This window comes from Thermobia domestica, chromosome 15 (genome assembly GCF_964235325.1).
Source record: "Thermobia domestica chromosome 15, izTheDome1.hap1.1, whole genome shotgun sequence".
NCBI lineage: Eukaryota > Metazoa > Arthropoda > Insecta > Zygentoma > Lepismatidae > Thermobia > Thermobia domestica.
In genome coordinates, this window is record NC_137468.1 from 197,070,580 (window position 1) to 197,089,582 (window position 19,003).

At 35.3% G+C, this 19,003-nt stretch overlaps 1 protein-coding gene across 1 annotated transcript in view; it reads left to right on the forward strand.

Moving 5' to 3' along the window:
* Positions 1-19,003, forward strand: part of rut (adenylate cyclase rutabaga) — a gene marked incomplete in the record, with an annotated part of 698,554 nt that overhangs the window by 653,681 nt on the left and 25,870 nt on the right. The window contains 1 exon segment of the mRNA XM_081741008.1: positions 3,258-5,580. Coding sequence (XP_081597134.1) covers positions 3,258-5,580 — 2,323 coding nt within the window.

A 19,003-nucleotide genomic window follows, 5' to 3' on the forward strand; every position in this document is an offset into this window, starting at 1 on the left:
GAAAAGTTAGAGTGAAAATGTAACTAATCTTTCACGTAATTTAATCTATTTCATAACTTCTTATACTGGTCACTTTAAACAAGATATAAAAATACAAACTTACGGATCTTGAGTAGCAGAGGGAATTTTAAAATTATCTTACTTGATATAAGTATGAATTCCGGTAAAATTAAATTTTTGATTTCAAAAATTAGTTAGTAATTTATTTACTGCTTTCTACTTAACCTGTTTTGATTTATTTAAATACATGTTACGTTTGATAACCTCAGGAAAGTAAAATGGACATGAGATTTAGAACGTGGAGTGTATGCAGTTCATAATCTTTTATCGTATCGAATTCTGTCGAGGAATTTGAAGCTTAAAATATATAAAACGATAATCATGCCTGTTGTTCTATACGGATGCGAAACATGGTCTCTTACTATAAGGGAAGAACGTAGACTGAAAGTATTTGAGAACAAGATTCTAAGACAAATATTAGGACCCAAGAGAAACGGGAATACGGAATGTCAGAAACTTCATAACGAGGAATTGCAAAATATATATAAACGTTCTCCAAACATTGTTAGGGTCATCAAGTCCAGCAGGCTCAGGTGGGAAGGTCAAGTAGCCAGAATGGAAGAAACTAGGAACGCTTTCAAAATTTTAACTGGAAATGCAACCGGAAAACGACCATTAGGAAGACCTAGACGCAGATGGAAGAACTATTTCTGTGAGATCCATCTTAATATTGAAGTACAAAGTAGAAACTGTATCTAGTTGGCTAAGGACAGAAATTAATAAAGAGCTTTTGAGAATGGGTTCCATAGGCCATAGAGTTAGTTTGTTAGTTAATATGTTACATTTGTACGTATTCTTTGAATTTATTACGTAAAAATAGAGAAGATACTATGTACATTAGTGCAGAGTATGTGTGGTTGCGAAACGTGGAGGGAAAAACGCAGTATTTGAAAATCAAAATCCAGATGCGAATATTCAAATCCAACGGTGCTGTGAATGGCGGAAACTTCATAGCGAGGAACTGCATAATTTTTACGGTTCACCTATTAGGAAGGAATAATATTTTTTAAAAAATGGTTGTAACTGCCACAATACAAAGCGAGATAAAAATTCGAAAAAAAAACTCATAGCAAACAAAAAAAGTACTTACAACTACTGTTGGCTATGTAACAATTCATTGAATTTGACATTTGCACCCCATCCCCCACCCACCATAGTAGCACGTTACATGCACATCATTTTTTTATTATTATTATTATTATTATTATTATTATTATTATTATTATTATTATTATTATTATTATTATTATTATTATTATTATTATTATTATTATTATTGTCCGTTGAAAATAAAGAAACAAAAATCATGCTTCTAGACCATAGAGTATCTTGTCAAGTGAAAAGGTATCTTGTCTTACATGGAACTGTCCAGAAATGTAATTTAATGTAATTTACGTCAAAAAACTAAGACTCGAAAAAATTGGCCAACTTTGCCCCTTCCCTACTTCCCCCTATGAACAACAAGTACTTTTGCAGGATATTAGCTTGTAGTGCAGGATATTAGCTTCATATACAATTTTTTATGACAACTCCCAAAGGGGAGGATTTCCCTCCAAAAAACACTAATTTTACCCCTCTCCATTCTCTGTCCTGGTACCCCCCCACGTACATAAAATGCATATCGGCGGCAAGCTTCATTCTTCATACGTTGATACCAAAATTATCTTCTTAACTTAATTAGGGGCTGAGTTATTAAGGTTCAAAGCCTTGATGAAGCTGTTGCGTCCTTCGGGGTGTAAAGGTTAAGTAATTTAGTAAAATACGGAGAAGTTGACCATTAGGTAATTATATCTCTTGACTCCTCCTAACAAGGACGGATGCTCTGTCCTATTACTTCAGATTGTTATGTTGTTCTCGGTAATCTGAGGAAAGTATTCATACAGATTGTAATGTAAATCTCTTGGAGAATAATCTCATCAATAAACTCACATTAGCTCCTCCAAATTCGTAATTATTTTATTTAATATATTAAACGTTACATTTTCCCTCCTAGCTGTTACGATGGTCAAAACTTAGGTAAGAAACAGCATATAAACTATTTCTACGAAATACCATTCCTTATCCAGATCTTGACAATAGTGACAGCTATCAGCGCAAATTCGTTGAAATTATATATTTTTGAAACAATTCACAAGAATTTTGAGGAGCAAAAGTGAACACTTCTAAGTATTTGTACAGTCATTTCAATCATTTCTGAGTAGAAAACACTTTCTTTAACTTTTCTTCCTTATTTTTTTTATAAATGCCATATATTTTCCTTCTGTATTTTTTCAATCTGTATTTTCTTGTTGATACCAGCGACTTTTCAGAAGAAAAAAAAAATGTCCGAGTGAATTTTTGCACTCCTGTTTCTCCCAAGTGAAACATTTTGAAGTTCATGATTACTCGGGTTTTTGTCATGTTCGTGTAATGGGTTAACTTGTAAGGCCTAGCTATCCTTGTACTGTATATTTTGGTTATTTCAATTTATCCACCCTTAAAATTGTTATAACTAATACGAGAAGTATCATCATCATCATCATCATAGGTATTCTGCCATTACTGGCAGGTCACTTGCCGCAGCTGAGAACTTCCATACTCAACAGTCTTCTGCTATACATATACTACATTGACTTGATCCCTAGTCGTCCGTTGCAAGCGCTGCTATCGGCTGAAGAAACTCCACTCACTTTCTCTCGCTTAGCAATAGCTGCACCCTTATTGGGTCAACACGAGGTGTGTGAGGGTGTGAGTTTTAGTTCGCATTTTTGCCACGGCTCAAGACATTTTGGCAGCACAATAACCTCTTCCTCTTTACGCCTTCTTCTTCTTCTTCTTCTTTTTCTACTACTACTACTATAGTAATAATAATAATAGAAGAAGAAGATGCTCTAGTGGACCGTTGACATTAATAATACACACGCAAATTCTCTTCTAACGTACCTATGTTAAATTTTATGTCGACTATTGATTCAGAGTTTATATGATTTTATTGTACTCTAAAGATATAATAGTTACGTGGAATTATTTCTGAAACTATGTTTAACTTGAAAAATGATCAACCTAAAATTAAACTAGCAAATCAATTTGCTCTTATCTAGTTTAGTGTCATTATCAGTATCATAACCGTGATGTTAACGGATAAAATGACTTACATACTCTTATGATATTATTGTTTATAAATTCTAACCAAGTAATTTGTTCTCTGCTATTTTCAGGTAACATGTATGGCGGTGTGGCAACTCCGTTGGCTTTGGTGCACCAGATGCAACAAAATCAGGGAAATAGTCACAGTGGGTCCTTCCCAGGAGGCGACGCCACTCCAAAGTCCAAACGCCTGTCATCCAACAACAGGGAGGATAACTCCAGCTACTCAGGCGCCCCCCCGGCTGTTCCATCCAGAGGTGCTTCAAGACTTCCACCGCTACGTGAGGGTGACGGCAATGAATGTGAACCACTTCTTCCCTCCAATATGATTAAGATTCTTCCAATGCAAAACAAAGGATTCCATAAATCATCCTCATCATCTCAGAAGCATGGACATTCTAGTGGTGGCCCTTTACATGACGATAGCGGAGGATTTGGCAGTGGCACATCGCCTCCTAAAAGTTATTCCAACTCCAAAGGAAGATCACAATCGCACAGTGCAGCTATAGAAACTCGTTATACTCCCCCTTGGCCACGAGGTGATATTAGTAAACCCTCTCAGCATTTCAGCTCAAAGAACAGTAATAACCTTGCAGATATTAAACCTTATTTAAAGCCTCTTCCAAAGCCTCCTGTGAAAGAAAGAGATAGTCACCATCATCATCATCACCACCATCACCATCAACCACAACAGCGACACCCCATGCTTCCACCACTGTCAAAGGACCGATTCCGTCAGCCGGAGGAAGCTATGATTCGTACGAAGTTGCGAAATCTCCAGCGTCACTATTCGGAGGAAAGTCTTCAAGGCGCTTCAGGGCCAAGAGATCTTTTGTCGACACGAATTCATTCGTCTGCTGACGAAATCAGTTCTCTCAACCACTCCCCCAGTATCAGTTCTTCTGATGAAAGTTACAGCCGAACAGACGCTTCTCACACCGATGCGGACTCTCCGTCACCTCCTACTGTCCCTTCTTTCACAGAGAACACGGCTCGCTGGCTGTACCCATCAGATATCCAAGTAGACCCTTCGTCGTTAGAGAACTCGCCCAGAGCTTCCCATGACATGATTCCTCATTCTTATGCAGGAAATAACATCTCGGGCAGTAGTCTTAGTAAAGGCGTCACACCATCGCCACAGGATAATTCCCGTAGCTTTCCGAGCATTGGGCCTTCACCGTCGACTCCCTCTCGTGGTGCAATCAGCTCCAGCAAAAACTCTTCTAGCTCTCGGAGAAGCCATGAGGACTGGAGTTTCTCCCCACACCATCATACAAGTGAAGTGAGTAGTGACCAGTCTCATAAGAGCAAGCCTGGTGAAAATAAGTTAGGAGCAGAGTTACCAATGTTTGTAGACTCGTCGTGTAGCGTAGTGTCGAGTCCTTTGCCACATGACGGAGAAGAATCGTATAAGGGAGATAGTTGTGGTAGTTTTGAATATATTGGTCGACCAAGACATTTAGAAAAGTCTGAACAGGGTCCTCCACGTATGAACGTTAGCAGTGAGCGAAAATCCCCGAGTAAAATAAACAATACAGGCTCCGCCAGTAAAAGATATAGTTTAGAGAAAAAAGCCAAGTCCCCAAGTGAAGTGCATTCTTCGGAAAACGCTTCTAAAAAATCGTCTCTTCATCGCGAGGGATCAAAAAGTGGTGGTGTAACTCCCGGTGCGGGTGGCGGGAACGATTCCCAAGTGACAACGTTGAGTGAAAAATCGCTGAAGAAAGACAATGCCTGTCAGACAGACAGAAATGCCGGCAAGAAAGATAGTGCTCAGTCGAAACATTCATCGTCATCATCGCGAGACGTACAATCACCCGGAAGTGAATCAGAAACAGGCAGCAAGTTACCGTACAGTGCGAAATACGGGAAAATTCCTAATTTTGAGAAAGAAATTCAAAAACTGTTGGAAGAGCAAAATCTTCTGAAAAATATCCCACCGAAGGAGAAAAGCAAAAAGGAGATCTCGCTAGAAGAGCTGAAAAATGTGAATGAAGTGTTAGCGGAACTGGGACAAGCAAGTTTGCAAAGAGACTTACTTGGAAGGTACGTAAAAAGTAAAGGTCCTCGGGACCACATCAACGTTAACCAAGTAGGCTTAGCTGCAATCCAAGAATTGGCTAGACAGCAGCAAGACGAACTAAATAATATGATAGAGACCCCCAGAAAGAGTGATAAACATATGTTAGGACTTAAATACGATCAGTTAGAAAATAATGTGGCTTTGCAGATGGCGTTACAAAGGGAAAGCGGTAAGGAAGGTTCGTTAAAACGAGGACGGACAGAAGAGAACGAAGAACCCTCACAAAAAGTGCAGAAAATTGCTGGTTGCAAATTTCCGCTGGAGATCCCTGACACTCCTCGCAAAGAAGTTAAGCGGTATCCCAGCTTCAGGTAACGAATGAAAAAAACAAAGCTCAATGTTCTCTATGGCAATCGCATGTCACTGATCCTGGCAGAATGATTTTTTTAACAAAAATTAAAGAAAAAACAACAAAACTTCATCTAATAGATTTTTTTTTTTTTTTTACTAACAACAGTTAGTTTCAAAGCACAATAGTTGCACTAACTTTTTTTCAATACTAACATACATACAGTGGTGTAGTAAAATAGTAAAGCATCCACAAAGGCTAGTAGGTATCATTCTCGATTGGAAACTTCTGTATTTGCGCTGAATGTTACACACACACCTGATTAAATTTAAACAAATAGGTCTTTAAGTGGAAACTATAGCATTTCTTTCTTTTTTTTCTTTTACTTTTTAGATGAAAAGATCCATTGTATTTCAGTCAAAAATTTTCTTGTATGCCTTATATCCGGAGAACTACATACAGTGTAGCCAAAGCCAAACTATCAGTTAAGTCAGTATGATGTGCTTATTCCGTGGAAAATAGGAAAACTCGATTTAGGGCCGTTCAAAAATTTTGACTAATTATTGGCCAAGATATAGATCCATTTTTACTTTAGTCTTTTGATCCATTATTAGTTTTCTTAAAATTCTTGTTTCTTTATTTACTATTAGTTTACAACGCTTTTATTTATGGGATTAATAAGTTCTCTTGTTGCGGCAAATAAGTCGTCCTTCCATGATTTTTTTTTGTTTGTTTTTTTTTTTGGGGGGGGGGGGCAACATTTTGTTATAAGCACACTGCCTATATAACAACTAAGTAACTGTTTTGCTAATTGAACGTAAAAGGACATATATTAAATATAAAATAATACTGACTTGGATGTGTTCCTATGGTGTCAATATTTCTCTTTCAAATTCTCAACGATATTTCAGGCAAAATAATCAAATCGCCTTCATCGGAATGGCTTTTTGCTTAAATTGTGTTAGCTATTCGGCTAATCACATAGTAGAGTATATATTTCAATGGCAAAGAATCAAATCAATGAAGTCTGTGTATTCCAGTAATCAAACTGATAATTGAAACTTTCTATAGAAACTCCTTGTATACGAATTAACTTATAAATTACGAATACACTAAGTCGGTTAAGTAATGTTATGTATTTACGGGTTTACTTTACATTAACTTATGAAGAATATTATACAGGGTGTTTCAAAACAACACCGACAATGTTTGAGAGGCGATTCCTGACACCAAGATAGGGCGAAAAGTATAGACCATCCTGGATGCACAAATGCTTCCTTTCGAAGTTATAGGCTGCCGAAAATATGAAAAAATGAAGTTTAAAAGTCCATAGCTCCAAAACTATGGGACGTACCGTAGTTGGGTCAAGACTTCACGTAAGAACTAATATTTGCGTTATCCAAAAATACATGTTTCAGAATCCTAAGATACTCACGCAACAATTTTTATAGAGGGGGTTTGGCTACGGGCATATAATTTGAAGTACTCAGCATCTACCTCTATAAAAATTGTTGCGGAAGCACCGCAGGATTCTGAAACATGCATATTTGGATAGTGCACATACTAGTTCCTAAGTAAAGTCTTGACCCGACTGCGGTAGGTCCCATAGTTTTAGAGCTATGGATCTTTAAAGTACATTTTTTTCATGTTTTCGGCAGCCTATAACTCCTATAGAAAGCATTTCTGCGCCCAGTTTGGACTATACTTTTCGTCTTATCTTGGCGTTAGGAATCACCTCCCAAACGTTGTCGGTGTTGTTTTGAAACACCCTGTATATTCATTAATTTTCTAAAGTAATGGTGTGGACGGAGAAGCAAATGTTTTAGGAATGTTTAGAATAAATTATCCCTTGTACATTTTTTCAGGATGAATAAGTTATACGATATTCTCAGGTTATTTTTGAAATATTTATTTATGAATTATGAAGAAAATTGCGTGAATAAAATTTGAGACGAACGCCCGACAAAAAGCTCACTCCCTAAGAATAAACTAGGCGTACCCCTCGTATATTTTTTCAGTACAAATGAGTTACGTTATATTATGAGGTTATTAATGAAAAATTATTTATGAAATATGAACAATATCGCGTGAGTTGTTTTAGGGAAAATAAAAACTCACTCCTAGAAAAAAAAAAACTATTCCTCATATATTTTTTTCGAAACAAATGAGTTACCTAGTATTGTTAAGTTATTAATGAACTAATTATTTATGAAATATGAGCAAAATTGCGGGAGTCGTTTTATAGAAAATCTTCTAAAAAGAAGTTACTTCCAAGAATATACCACTCCTTGTACTTTTCCCAGAGAAATTGCAAGTCTATCCACTACGACTCTGGAACTCACTAAAGGAATAATAAACACTTTTGACCAGGGTATATACACTTATTTATTAAAAACTGAAATACATTGTAACGGTTTCGACAAATTAACTTTATCTTCATCAGACACTAAGTGAAAGAAATATCTTCAGAGCATACAAATTTATACTAAAAGTGGAAGTACTAAAATTCATTGTTTGTATGGGAAACCACCTGAGTCCTACTTCCCCGGCGTAATCTGTCGGCCACCTGCCCTGACTTAATTATCTTCCCATCTGTGTTTATGTTTTCCAAACATCTGTAACATACCTATTGTTTGTCCTTGACAAATTGCCTTAAAAACTTTGTCTTAATCTTCCCTTGATGCCTATTAGATATAATTTAAAAGTAGCAGACATAATCAGTAATAGGCATCAAGGGAAGATTAAAAAAAAAAAAAAGTTTTTAAGGCAATTTGTCAAGGATAAACAACAGGTGTGTTACAGATGTTTGGAAAAGATAAACACAGGTAGAAGGCAAGTAGCCGACAGATGACGTTCGAGAAAGTGCGACTCAAGTAGCTTCCCATCAAACAATGAATTTTAGTACTTTCGCTTTTAGTATAAATTTGTATGCTCTGAAGACCTCTATTTCAGTTAGTGTCTGATGCAGATAACGTTGTCAAAATCGCTATACTGTATATTAGTTTTTAATAAATAAGTGTATATACTCTGGTCAGAAGTGTTAACTATTCCTTTAGAAATTACTTATACCACAGTATAGAATTGTTAATGGAATATTTGTATATCAAATATAAACAAAATCGTTGAGTTGAGTTGATTTTGAGTTTAACGTACCGTTCAGCAGCGAAGCTATATGAGACGTGGACCTACTGATTAACGTAGAATCCGAATCACATGAGCTCCCGCCGGGAATCGAACCCGGGTCTTCCACGCCAAAGGCGCGTACGCTAACCGCTTAGCCACGAAGGAGCTCTATAAACAAAATCGTTAGGCACGTTTTTGAGTAAATCATATTTTTAAATTTTCACCCTTCTGTAAACTACCCTTAATTTTAGGGGGGTAAGAAAAAATTTGAAGGAAAAAGTTTACGACATTCAGCTTATGTGTATATCTACTGGCTTTTATGGATGTTTTTAAACATTTCACACACCATTGTACATATTCTTTAACCCTTTTTTTTATTTCCTCGTTTTAACATTATTGGTGTTGTAAGCTTATTTAAAAGAGTACCCACTTTTTTTATCACTTGGTTGCGGCTGAATCTTTCTTACTGGCTTTCCTTTTTTAAAAAAAAGAAACAGAAATTAAAACTACACAAACAAGATGTGTGATGTCTAGGGACAGGAGCTAAATAAGAAAGAATCTAATCTGGCAGCACGTGTTATGCATCTAATATTAGAGTAGAAGGTAAAAAGGCCTAATCTTTTATAACTAACCTCTTGGAAACTCCTATCCCTAAACATATTAATGTTGTAGAGATTAGATAGTTGCTAATTGGATATTTCAATGTGAAATGTCAATTCGGCGCTTACTTATAAACCAAAAGTGATTTTGCAACGCTTCGATCAAATTGGATTTAGATTCAGTTGTTTCTGAAGCACTTAAAAATGAATAGTTAAAAACTATGACAGTAAGAACTTGGTAAATTTTGGTTCTTGATTTAATAGGTTTAATATTCATAAAAAGGAATTATTTACCTCCAAAACACTCAAAATTATCCAATGTATACTGTTTCGACGAAGAATTCGTTGCCTTCCTCAGCACGGAATTCTCAGTCTTCGACTCTTTATGTAATGCCAGTATGTGATTAATTGCATTAGAAGTTGGATATTATACTGGGAGTAAACAGATGTATTTTTTTTTTTTAAATCATGATTGAAAGAAAGAATCACTTTCGTATTATACCAATTTCTTTATATTGCTCATAAAGGAATTCAAATTATATGAAGAAGAGCAAAATCCACGACTACCCTGTAAATCGAAGCCAGATAGCGTAGTCGTTAACGCATCGACACAATAAACCAGTGATCCAATTTTTTTATTTTTATTTTATTTATTTATTTATTTATTTATTTATTTATTTATTTTTTGTATGTATGTAAATTTGCTGTTCTATGATTATTCTTAACTGTTTTATCACTCGAAATGTTTTGACAGTCTTCCTACTCTGCATTCAACGATAGTTTTGAGATACTAAAGAAAGTAATTTTGACTTTGCAGAAAAAATTAAGGAATTGATAAAATGAAAACGAATTTTCAAGAAAACATAGCGCAATTGTATGGTTATATACATAATGTTCCTTTTGAAAATTTTCTATCGTATCTTTTTCTGTATTTCTTGTACAGGTTCATTCCCAAATTTGGTTTAGTGCGATTGAAATGTCCAATTTTACTTTTGTTAGGAAACAACACGGCAATGTCTAGTTTTTACTTTGGTTATTTCATTCATTTTATTCGATTCAGTTATTTAGATCTTTTGGTTCTGGCTTTGAGAATGTATCTGTTCTTCTAGCTTTGTTACTGGTATCGAGTCACATGATTACTTACTGTTGATGGTTAGATTAGGAACTGATTTCTAGTGATATTTAACAAATTGTTCCGAGCAACTAGTTCCCTACGAATCGATTCATTGAATCAAATCGCTGAAGTAAAAACTTGCCATCAACACTTCGTATTTCAACCAATGGATGGGCTGCAGTCAAGCGTACAACGTCACAAACCCTGTGCCATTGGTCTGCGACACGAGTTAGCCACACATCATGTGTTTGTCGTTCGGCGTTTCCGCGCAGCCGGGAAGATTAAAAAGTTGGACTTACGAATGCTGCATAAATTGACATCAGTCAGCAAGGATTGCTGTCTGGAGATGTGCATTTCTTTAAGAGTACGGCATAATTGGGAAGGATTCCTGTGTCGGATTGTTACTTCTAACGGAAAGTGGACCTGTTACAACAACCATAAAGATGTGGATCGTGATTAACGTTAGAACGGATTCCAAAACAACCTCTTTAACCGCAGAATATGTTGTTCCTTTTATGGTGGTTTATGGAGAGGGTGATCATTTATACCTTGCTCCGTCGAGGCGAAACCATCACTTCTTATCGTTACTTTTATGGTTATGTTGGAGGTAATCATTTATATGTTCCTCTGTGGAGGCAAAACCATTACTAGATATCGTTACTTTTATTTTGGTTTACGGTGGAGTAATCATTTATATCTTCTTCCGTTGATATAAACGAAATGTCGTTACTTTTATGGTGGTCTATGGTGAGGCTAATCATTTATAGCTTCCTGCGTCGAAGCCAAACCGTCACTACATATCGTTATTTGTACGGTGGTCTATGGTGGGGATAATTATTTATATTTTTCTCTGTCGAGGCGAAACCGTAACTAAATATCATTACCTTTATAGTGGTCTATGGTGAGGGAAATCCTTTATGTCTTCCTCCGTCGAGGCGAAACAATCACTAGATATCGTTAGTTTTATGGTGGTTTATAGTGGGGGTAATCATTTATATCTTTCTCCGTCGAGACTAGACTATCACTAGGTATCGTTACGGTAGTGATCTATATGAAACCTACCTCAAACTTTCCGTAATCATCCAGATGGTCAACAGACATTGTACGCTCTTTGTCACTCGAAGGACATTGCAGATTCTCCATGAGTTGGATCATCCATTGTATTCTCCTAATGTATCTCCTACCAGTTATCAGGTCTTCCGGGATCTTGATTACTTCTTGACAGCGAAGAGCTTCTGCATTGCAGCGAAGGGCGGTGCATTGTGTGGGGTTGAGGATTTCCTGCCATCGCAGACTACAGACTTCTTTTTCGTCATGGAAGTCGATGGCTGACCAAAGCCTGCATACGGAATCTGTTTCGACTAACTAGGTGTTTTTTTTTTTTTTTTTTTTTTAAACAAGGTTGGCAGTTGATAGATATCGTCACGTTCTAATCATCATGATGAAGTGATACGGGCGCTTTTGCGTATCTGACACACTCATCTCGCACATTGTTGCGTGACGTCAATGTTGTATCTTTCCGCTGAATTGTATATATTTTACACGATTTTAAATAATTTTTGTTTATAATCAAACAGTTGTTTTTGAGAATATTCTTTGAAATATGAAGCACGCAAAATCACTTTTGGGATCATTTCGTTCAATTAAATTAGTTAATTACATCTGTTTCATATTTTAGAATTTATTTTAATAAGTTACATGCTTTTTTGCATAGACTTTAGTGAGGCATGGATTTTTTTAAAATAACATATTTACATGTTTTAATGTGTAATTTGTTTGTGCACATCCGAAATCTATATTTTGTCTTTACTTATTTCGAAATTATACAATTTATATTTTAATAAACAATATTACATTTTTTTTCTTTCTTTCAAATGCTTAGTAGTGCCATCTATGGGTGGGATTGTATCAATAAAAGTGCATCATTATGATTCTATGTATTGATGCGTATAAAAAGCTTTCCAAAAATGAATGCAAAATTTTTAAAGAATATGCATAGTTAATGGAGATAATTGAGTATGTTAAATCGTGAAATGTTTCTAATTGCGTTTAAAGTATGCTTGGTGTTACAAAAATATTTTGAGAACATATTCCTCACACCAAAACAAGGACCTGTGCTGAAAAGTGGATAGTTTTGGAGTTATAGGGTGCCGAAAACGTGAAACAAATGAACTTTAAAAGTTCATAGCTCCACTATTATGGGAGCTATCGTAGTCGAGTCAAGACATCACTGAGGAACTGATATGTAAACTATCCAAAATCCATGCTCAAGAATGCTTCAGTACTTGCACACCAATTTTAACAGAGGTAGGTGCAGAGTGATCAAGTACTCCCAAACAGACTCTCAAAAAATGATTGTGCAAGTACCGGAGGTTCTGAAAGGTAGATATTTGGATAGTTCACATACTAATTCCTCAGTGATATCGTGACCCGTCTACGATCAGTCCTATAGTAGTGGAACTGTGGACCTTTTAAAGTTCATTTCTTCACGTTTTCGGCATTCTATAACTAGGAAACTATGCACTTCTAACCATAGGCCCATATGAAGTTTTTTTTCTTATTTTGATGTGAAGATTCTATTCCCAAAATACTGACAATTTTTTGTAACACCCTGTGTACTTGGGGAATATTTTAATGTATATTTTTACATAATATGATACAAAGTTTAAAACTATATTTTTAAAATAACTTTTGTATCTGTATCACTAATGCAAATTTTGGTTAATTTTTGTATAAAATAATGGATGATTAATGTTTACTACGATGTACGGTGTGTGATAAATAGCTGTCTTTTTTTTTTTTTAAAAAAAAAAAAAAGTTCGTCTGATCTACTCTAATTGTTCTTTATGAATATCCTGTGGATAAAAACTGTACATTCACTGTCAAAAGTGCATGTCTTCTCCTACATTGTGCTTTATCAATAACTTCAGAAGAGGAATAAAATGAAATGAAACCTTCAACCCTTACTTGGTATAGTTCGGATCAGATCGCTGTTAGTCACACACGTTCCTTCATATGTTCTTCATTTTTCCAACCAGAATTCTTTGTCAGTGGTATCTTTGTTCAGAAATATATGTTAAATGTAATCAGTACGTTCCTACCAGGTAACAAACCATCATCATAGGTATTCTGCCCTTATTGGCAGGTCACTTGCCGCAGCTGAGAAGCTTCCATGCTCCACGGTCCACCGCTCACCTCTTTGTCGTCACGTATGATCTTTCTTCTGTTATATCGTCCATTAATTGTAGCGTCCTTCGCCCCCTCCCTCTCTTTCCTGCCACCATATCTTCAAGCACGTCTCTCATGATACAATTTCTTCTTAGGCAATGTCCCAACCAGTTTCTGTTCCTCTTCTTAATAGCATCTAAAAGCGTTCTTTTCTCCCCCACCATTTCTAACTCCCTTTCATTCGTTTTCCGCTCGACCCAACTAATTCTCTCTATTCTTCTCCACATCCGCATTTCGAAAGCTTTCAGTCGTTTATCATCACTTTTGCGTTGTCCATGTTTCCGCCCCATACCGTACAACAATCCACACAAAGCGTTTCATGAGTCTTTTTCTCAATTCTTTATTTAAGGTCCCACAAAACATACTTTGCTTCCTCCTAAAGCTTCTTTCGCCATTCCTATTCTTGTTTTTATTTCACGTTCACATTTCAAGTCATTACAAAGAATAGTTGTTTTTATTTCACGTTCACATTTCAGGTCATTACTAAGAATGCTACTCAGGTATCGAAAATTACTCACCTGTTCTATTTTCTCCCCTCCCCTTTTATGTTTGACACTGACCGCTCGTTCCAATCATCATAGCTTTTGTTTTCCTAACATTTATTTTCATCCCATATTCTTCACAATCCTTCCTTAAGTTTCCCAATCCTATTGATTTTCTTTTCAAATTCTGCAACAAGCACCATATCGTCTGCAAATCTCATTATTCTACTTCCTACCGAAATGCCGTCTTCATCAATTAGGTTCTTTTTTACTAACACTTCTAGATATATATTAAATAATGTTGTTGAGAAACAGCTTCCTTGTCGAGCTCCTCTTCCAATTGCACTTTCCTCTTATCAGTTTCTCCCCTATCCTAACACTTACTTGTTGATTTATATATAAGTTTCTTATGAGTCTTCGATCTTTCCATTCCAACCCGACCTTCTTTAGAATTCTCAATAACAGCTCCCAGTTCACGTGGTCAAAAGCCTTAGCATGTATGAATTAATACAGATTATATCACAGGAAAATATAAACATTCAGGCCAGTCTATCCCAAGGCATTCCACATACATGACACAATACGCCACACTAGTTGAAAGTTGATTTGTGACGCTTATGCGGTGTAAATTAAAGAAGGCGGGTGAATAATTTCAGTGAATTATGCTGGAAAAAAATATGGAATAAAAAAACAGGAGCATCTCGAGAAAATCGGCGGACTCTACACTGTTCACCATCAACAAAAGCTTGTAATATTATGTAATAAATTTGTTAACACTCACACTTTTCTTCAAACAATAAGAACATCAAGAAAAGTGACATTGTTTCATGTTATCATAATTAAATTAAGGTTATAAAAATTTGGTTAAATAAAATCTTTTCAAATCTAAAACGCACGTAAATAAAAATCGGCCCGAGTGCTAAAACCGTATTACCAAAACGTCAGCAGTTTAAATTGTATAAAAACCTTTTATTTTATTCAATAAAATTATTAAAAAATCAATACTTAAAAAAATAGCATTCAAAAATCAGTCATTCAGTTATTCATCAAAATTACGCATTATTAACTTTATTATTTAAAAAATCGTCTAAAAAGTATCAACGTCAAAATACAACCAACTGCTGTTTCTAAAATACAATCATTTAGTGCTTGGCTCAAATATCATCATCAACAACAAGTATGTATCACAACCAGGTTCTGTGCTAATCCAATTTATTATTCATAATTCACACACTAAACCACATTTTCTTAAGTCTTCATTACACAAACAACACTTCACACATAAATAATTATTAAATCTGTCAAATACACATGTTTTAAATAAACATTTTTGTTATCATTTTAATAGGGCTCTAATTGGCCCTCAATCAATACAACTAGTAATAAAAAATCCCCAAAATTACCTCTCACATAATACAAGTAAATACAAAATTGCTTAATACTAACTAAATCAATCTAAAAAACTCAAAGTGCTCTACCTAATCAAATTCTATTCAATTTTCATCAAAAGCAACCCAAATTAACAATACATTCACCCAAATTATGACATGTGAGACCTTACAGAAATTTAAAAGTGCCAAATTACATTCCATTAACTTATAATTCATAGAAAATAAATTAATTTTTATACTATGTGTATTTATTGTAATATTTTAAGTATGCTGGTTGGACTGCCTCTTTCTAAAATTTCATAAAAGATGTCTTTTTCCATAAGTGTCTTGTGCTGTGCTAAATAACTTTGCTGATTGATAACTTTTTACATTATACAACAATTACACAAATTATGATTTAAAGTAGAACCTACTCTTGTCTCTCTGGGTTCTCTGAGGGTTGTTTACCCGAAGTGTTCTGCAGTAATTTTCTTAAATACTTCTTTACAAGTATCTGTTACAAATTTTACTTATATTTGCCATGGATCCGTCGTCACTTGCTTTAGAATTGAGTCGTGGACTTTCTGTATCAGAGATGATCTCTACAATGAGACATCATGGTCTTAACTTCAGGAACAAATGAGGCAATTTTAAATTTTTTCTTCTTAGCACTTTTTTATTCACACAGCGCACAGTTATAATATAAGCGTAAATCTCCTTCCAACTTTTCAATATATCTGTGGAAATCCCTTTACGAACACAAGTAAAGGACAGGAAGATTCTCAAAGGGAGTGAATTGATATAAACAAACATATAAATGTAGTATTTTAATATATAGAATGTTAGGGGAAGTTTGTGGATAAGTAATAGATGATACCAAATGCAAATATTTTTTTCTTATAATTCCATTCCGAGAACGCTCCATTGAGGGTCCACAAGTCTTCGAATTTGCCAGCTTGTAATAGACTTTGTCGCTCAAACTAGAGCGCCTTAAATGTCATAAACCCGCTATAAGTAGCTCCTCTACTAGTTGCCTTTCATCGGAGTATCAACCTTAACTTCCTACTGGCAATATTAAACTAATAGGGCCGAAACGGCGCCTAAAATGTGAAATAGAAAAATAGATTTTTTGTTTTGAAAATTTGAACGAAAACTGCAAATCTACACAAAATTTGGAATCGACCTGCGAAAACGACACGTGTCTAGCACTTGTGGTTTTTGAGATCTCATTGTCGAAAGGATTGGCCACAAACATATAACCTTTTCTAACATTTTAATATATAGATTTTTCTTTTGTAAGTTACTGTAAGTCCTCTTCTGTAAGTAACTAAAAATCCTTTATAAATAGACTATTTGTACAATCCGCGGCAAAAAACCTGCAACATGAGAATGTAAGTTTTTTCTGAAACTACGCCTAACAGCACAGGGAATGAACATAACGTCTAAGTGGAACGAATCACGCCAGGATAAACCTCGGCCTCCTCCCGTGCACACTTATTTTGGAGCAAAATATTTCGTCATTTCACAATAAACTTATATGCTCATGTTGCAGGTTTTTTGCCGCGGATTGTACAATAAGTTATTGATAAAAAGAAAAGAGAGGGGAAAGTGTCATTTTTTGTGAGTGAATGTATGTAGGTTCTATTTCGTTTCACTTTATTGTATATTTCAATCGTGTCATTTGCTACGAAAAATTCCAGAAAGGTTCATTTACAGATATGGGAGAGTTTCATTCTCAATTAAACATTAAGATTTTTACATATATTTTAGAAGTATGTATGTCGCTAATATGTTATTAATCATTTGTCTGACAAAGGTTCCAAAAATCATTGAGAGAAATCACTTCATTGTGATAAGTTTCGTTTAGGAATAGATTTGAGTTCGATAACCACCGGAAATTAGTGAAAAAAAAAAGTTAAAGCTGTGAACTCGTATCTACCTTTTGTTCGATATCGTTTTCTAATAGTTAAATAATTTGTCTTGTTAAGGGTACAGAATGCTTTTCATTTTACTTTATTCTTCTTAGAATAACTTACTACAAATTGCTTTTTGCCTTTTTTACTTCTTTATATTGATATTAGCATGGTAGTATTATGCTTTGCCATGGAATGTAATTTTTAATATAAGTGGTGTGTTCAAAAAGTATTGAACTTTTGGTTGGTAAAAATATATTAGTAATTTGGAAATCCCGCCATTGTTGGAAACACTTATGGAACGCAGTTTTTGGAATGGTGAGCAACTGTTCCGTCGCATTCCGCGTTAATATCGTCTCTTAACTCAAATCGGGTCCCTTTTAGTGGCATTTTCAGCTTGGCTCCAAAAGTCACAAGGAGCCATATCGGGTGACAAGTGAGCCTGACGACACACAGGAATGTTGTGTCGGCGATGAAAGCCTGAATCAAATTTTGCGGACACTCTCCTCATGCCCAGATTCTAGCTCAAAATTGAATTTACCGATCCGATTGATGGTTTCCGCGTGGGCATTGCTAAGCTTTTGGCAAAATTGGATGCAATATCGCTGCGCAAGTTTTTTTAAATCTCATTTTACAAAAAACTGAAATCCAACGACCGTTCACTACACGTCTTCACTCGTTGGCCGACTGCCAACGACTGATGCTTTCTGCGGGCGGGGAAAAAATCACTACTGCGCATGAGTGTCCCCTCTATATCTACACTGAAGGAAGTTTCCCACGCTTCATTGGTTTAAGTGGGAAAAATAAGGTTCAATACTTTTTGAACCCACTTCGTATAAGCAGTACTTCCTTATATCAAAAAAGGTAGACAACTACCCAGTATGAGATAACACAAATAAATTTAAAAGTGCGATAGTGCATTGAATTATTAGCAATAAGAAATAAAGTAATTCGTGTGCTACGTGTATTTAATGCAATATTTTAAGTAATTTAGTTGAAAATGCCCTTGATACCAGCTTCTTTCAAAGGTTTTATAAAAAATGCCTTTTCATTAAGTATCTCTTGGTTTGTCAAATAACTTAAACGAATTTTAACTTACTTGGTTTTCACGAAAGAAAATCATTTCTTTTTTATTATTCGACCAACTTTTAACTTTTCTCCTCATTGTCGTTATTCCAGGTGATTTATGTTAATTATACAAGGTGGTCCAAAAGTAGGTATACACCCCTGCATTGATCAAGTATAATATTCTATTTTGTAGGTTTATTTGCTTCGGCTGTTCCGGGCTTAAGGTATAAGTAAAATGACATTAAGAACAAATAATAAAGACATGATAAACAAGAACAAGAAATGATATGAAATACAGTGAGCAGATCAGTACAGGACTGTATACCTACTTTTGGACCACCCTGTACAGTATTTTCTTCTCTACAGCTACCTATTCCAAATTTCGCCGTCCTGAGACAGTTATCTGAGAGGTGGAAACGTTCGCGCATTTACTTGTATAATTGTATAGTCTTTAATAATGTTATTAGGAGTTGTTTGATCTTGCCTAGATTTTATAGGAAATAAATATGCCTAATATAAACCTCGTAGCAAGTATGAAAATGAGAAAA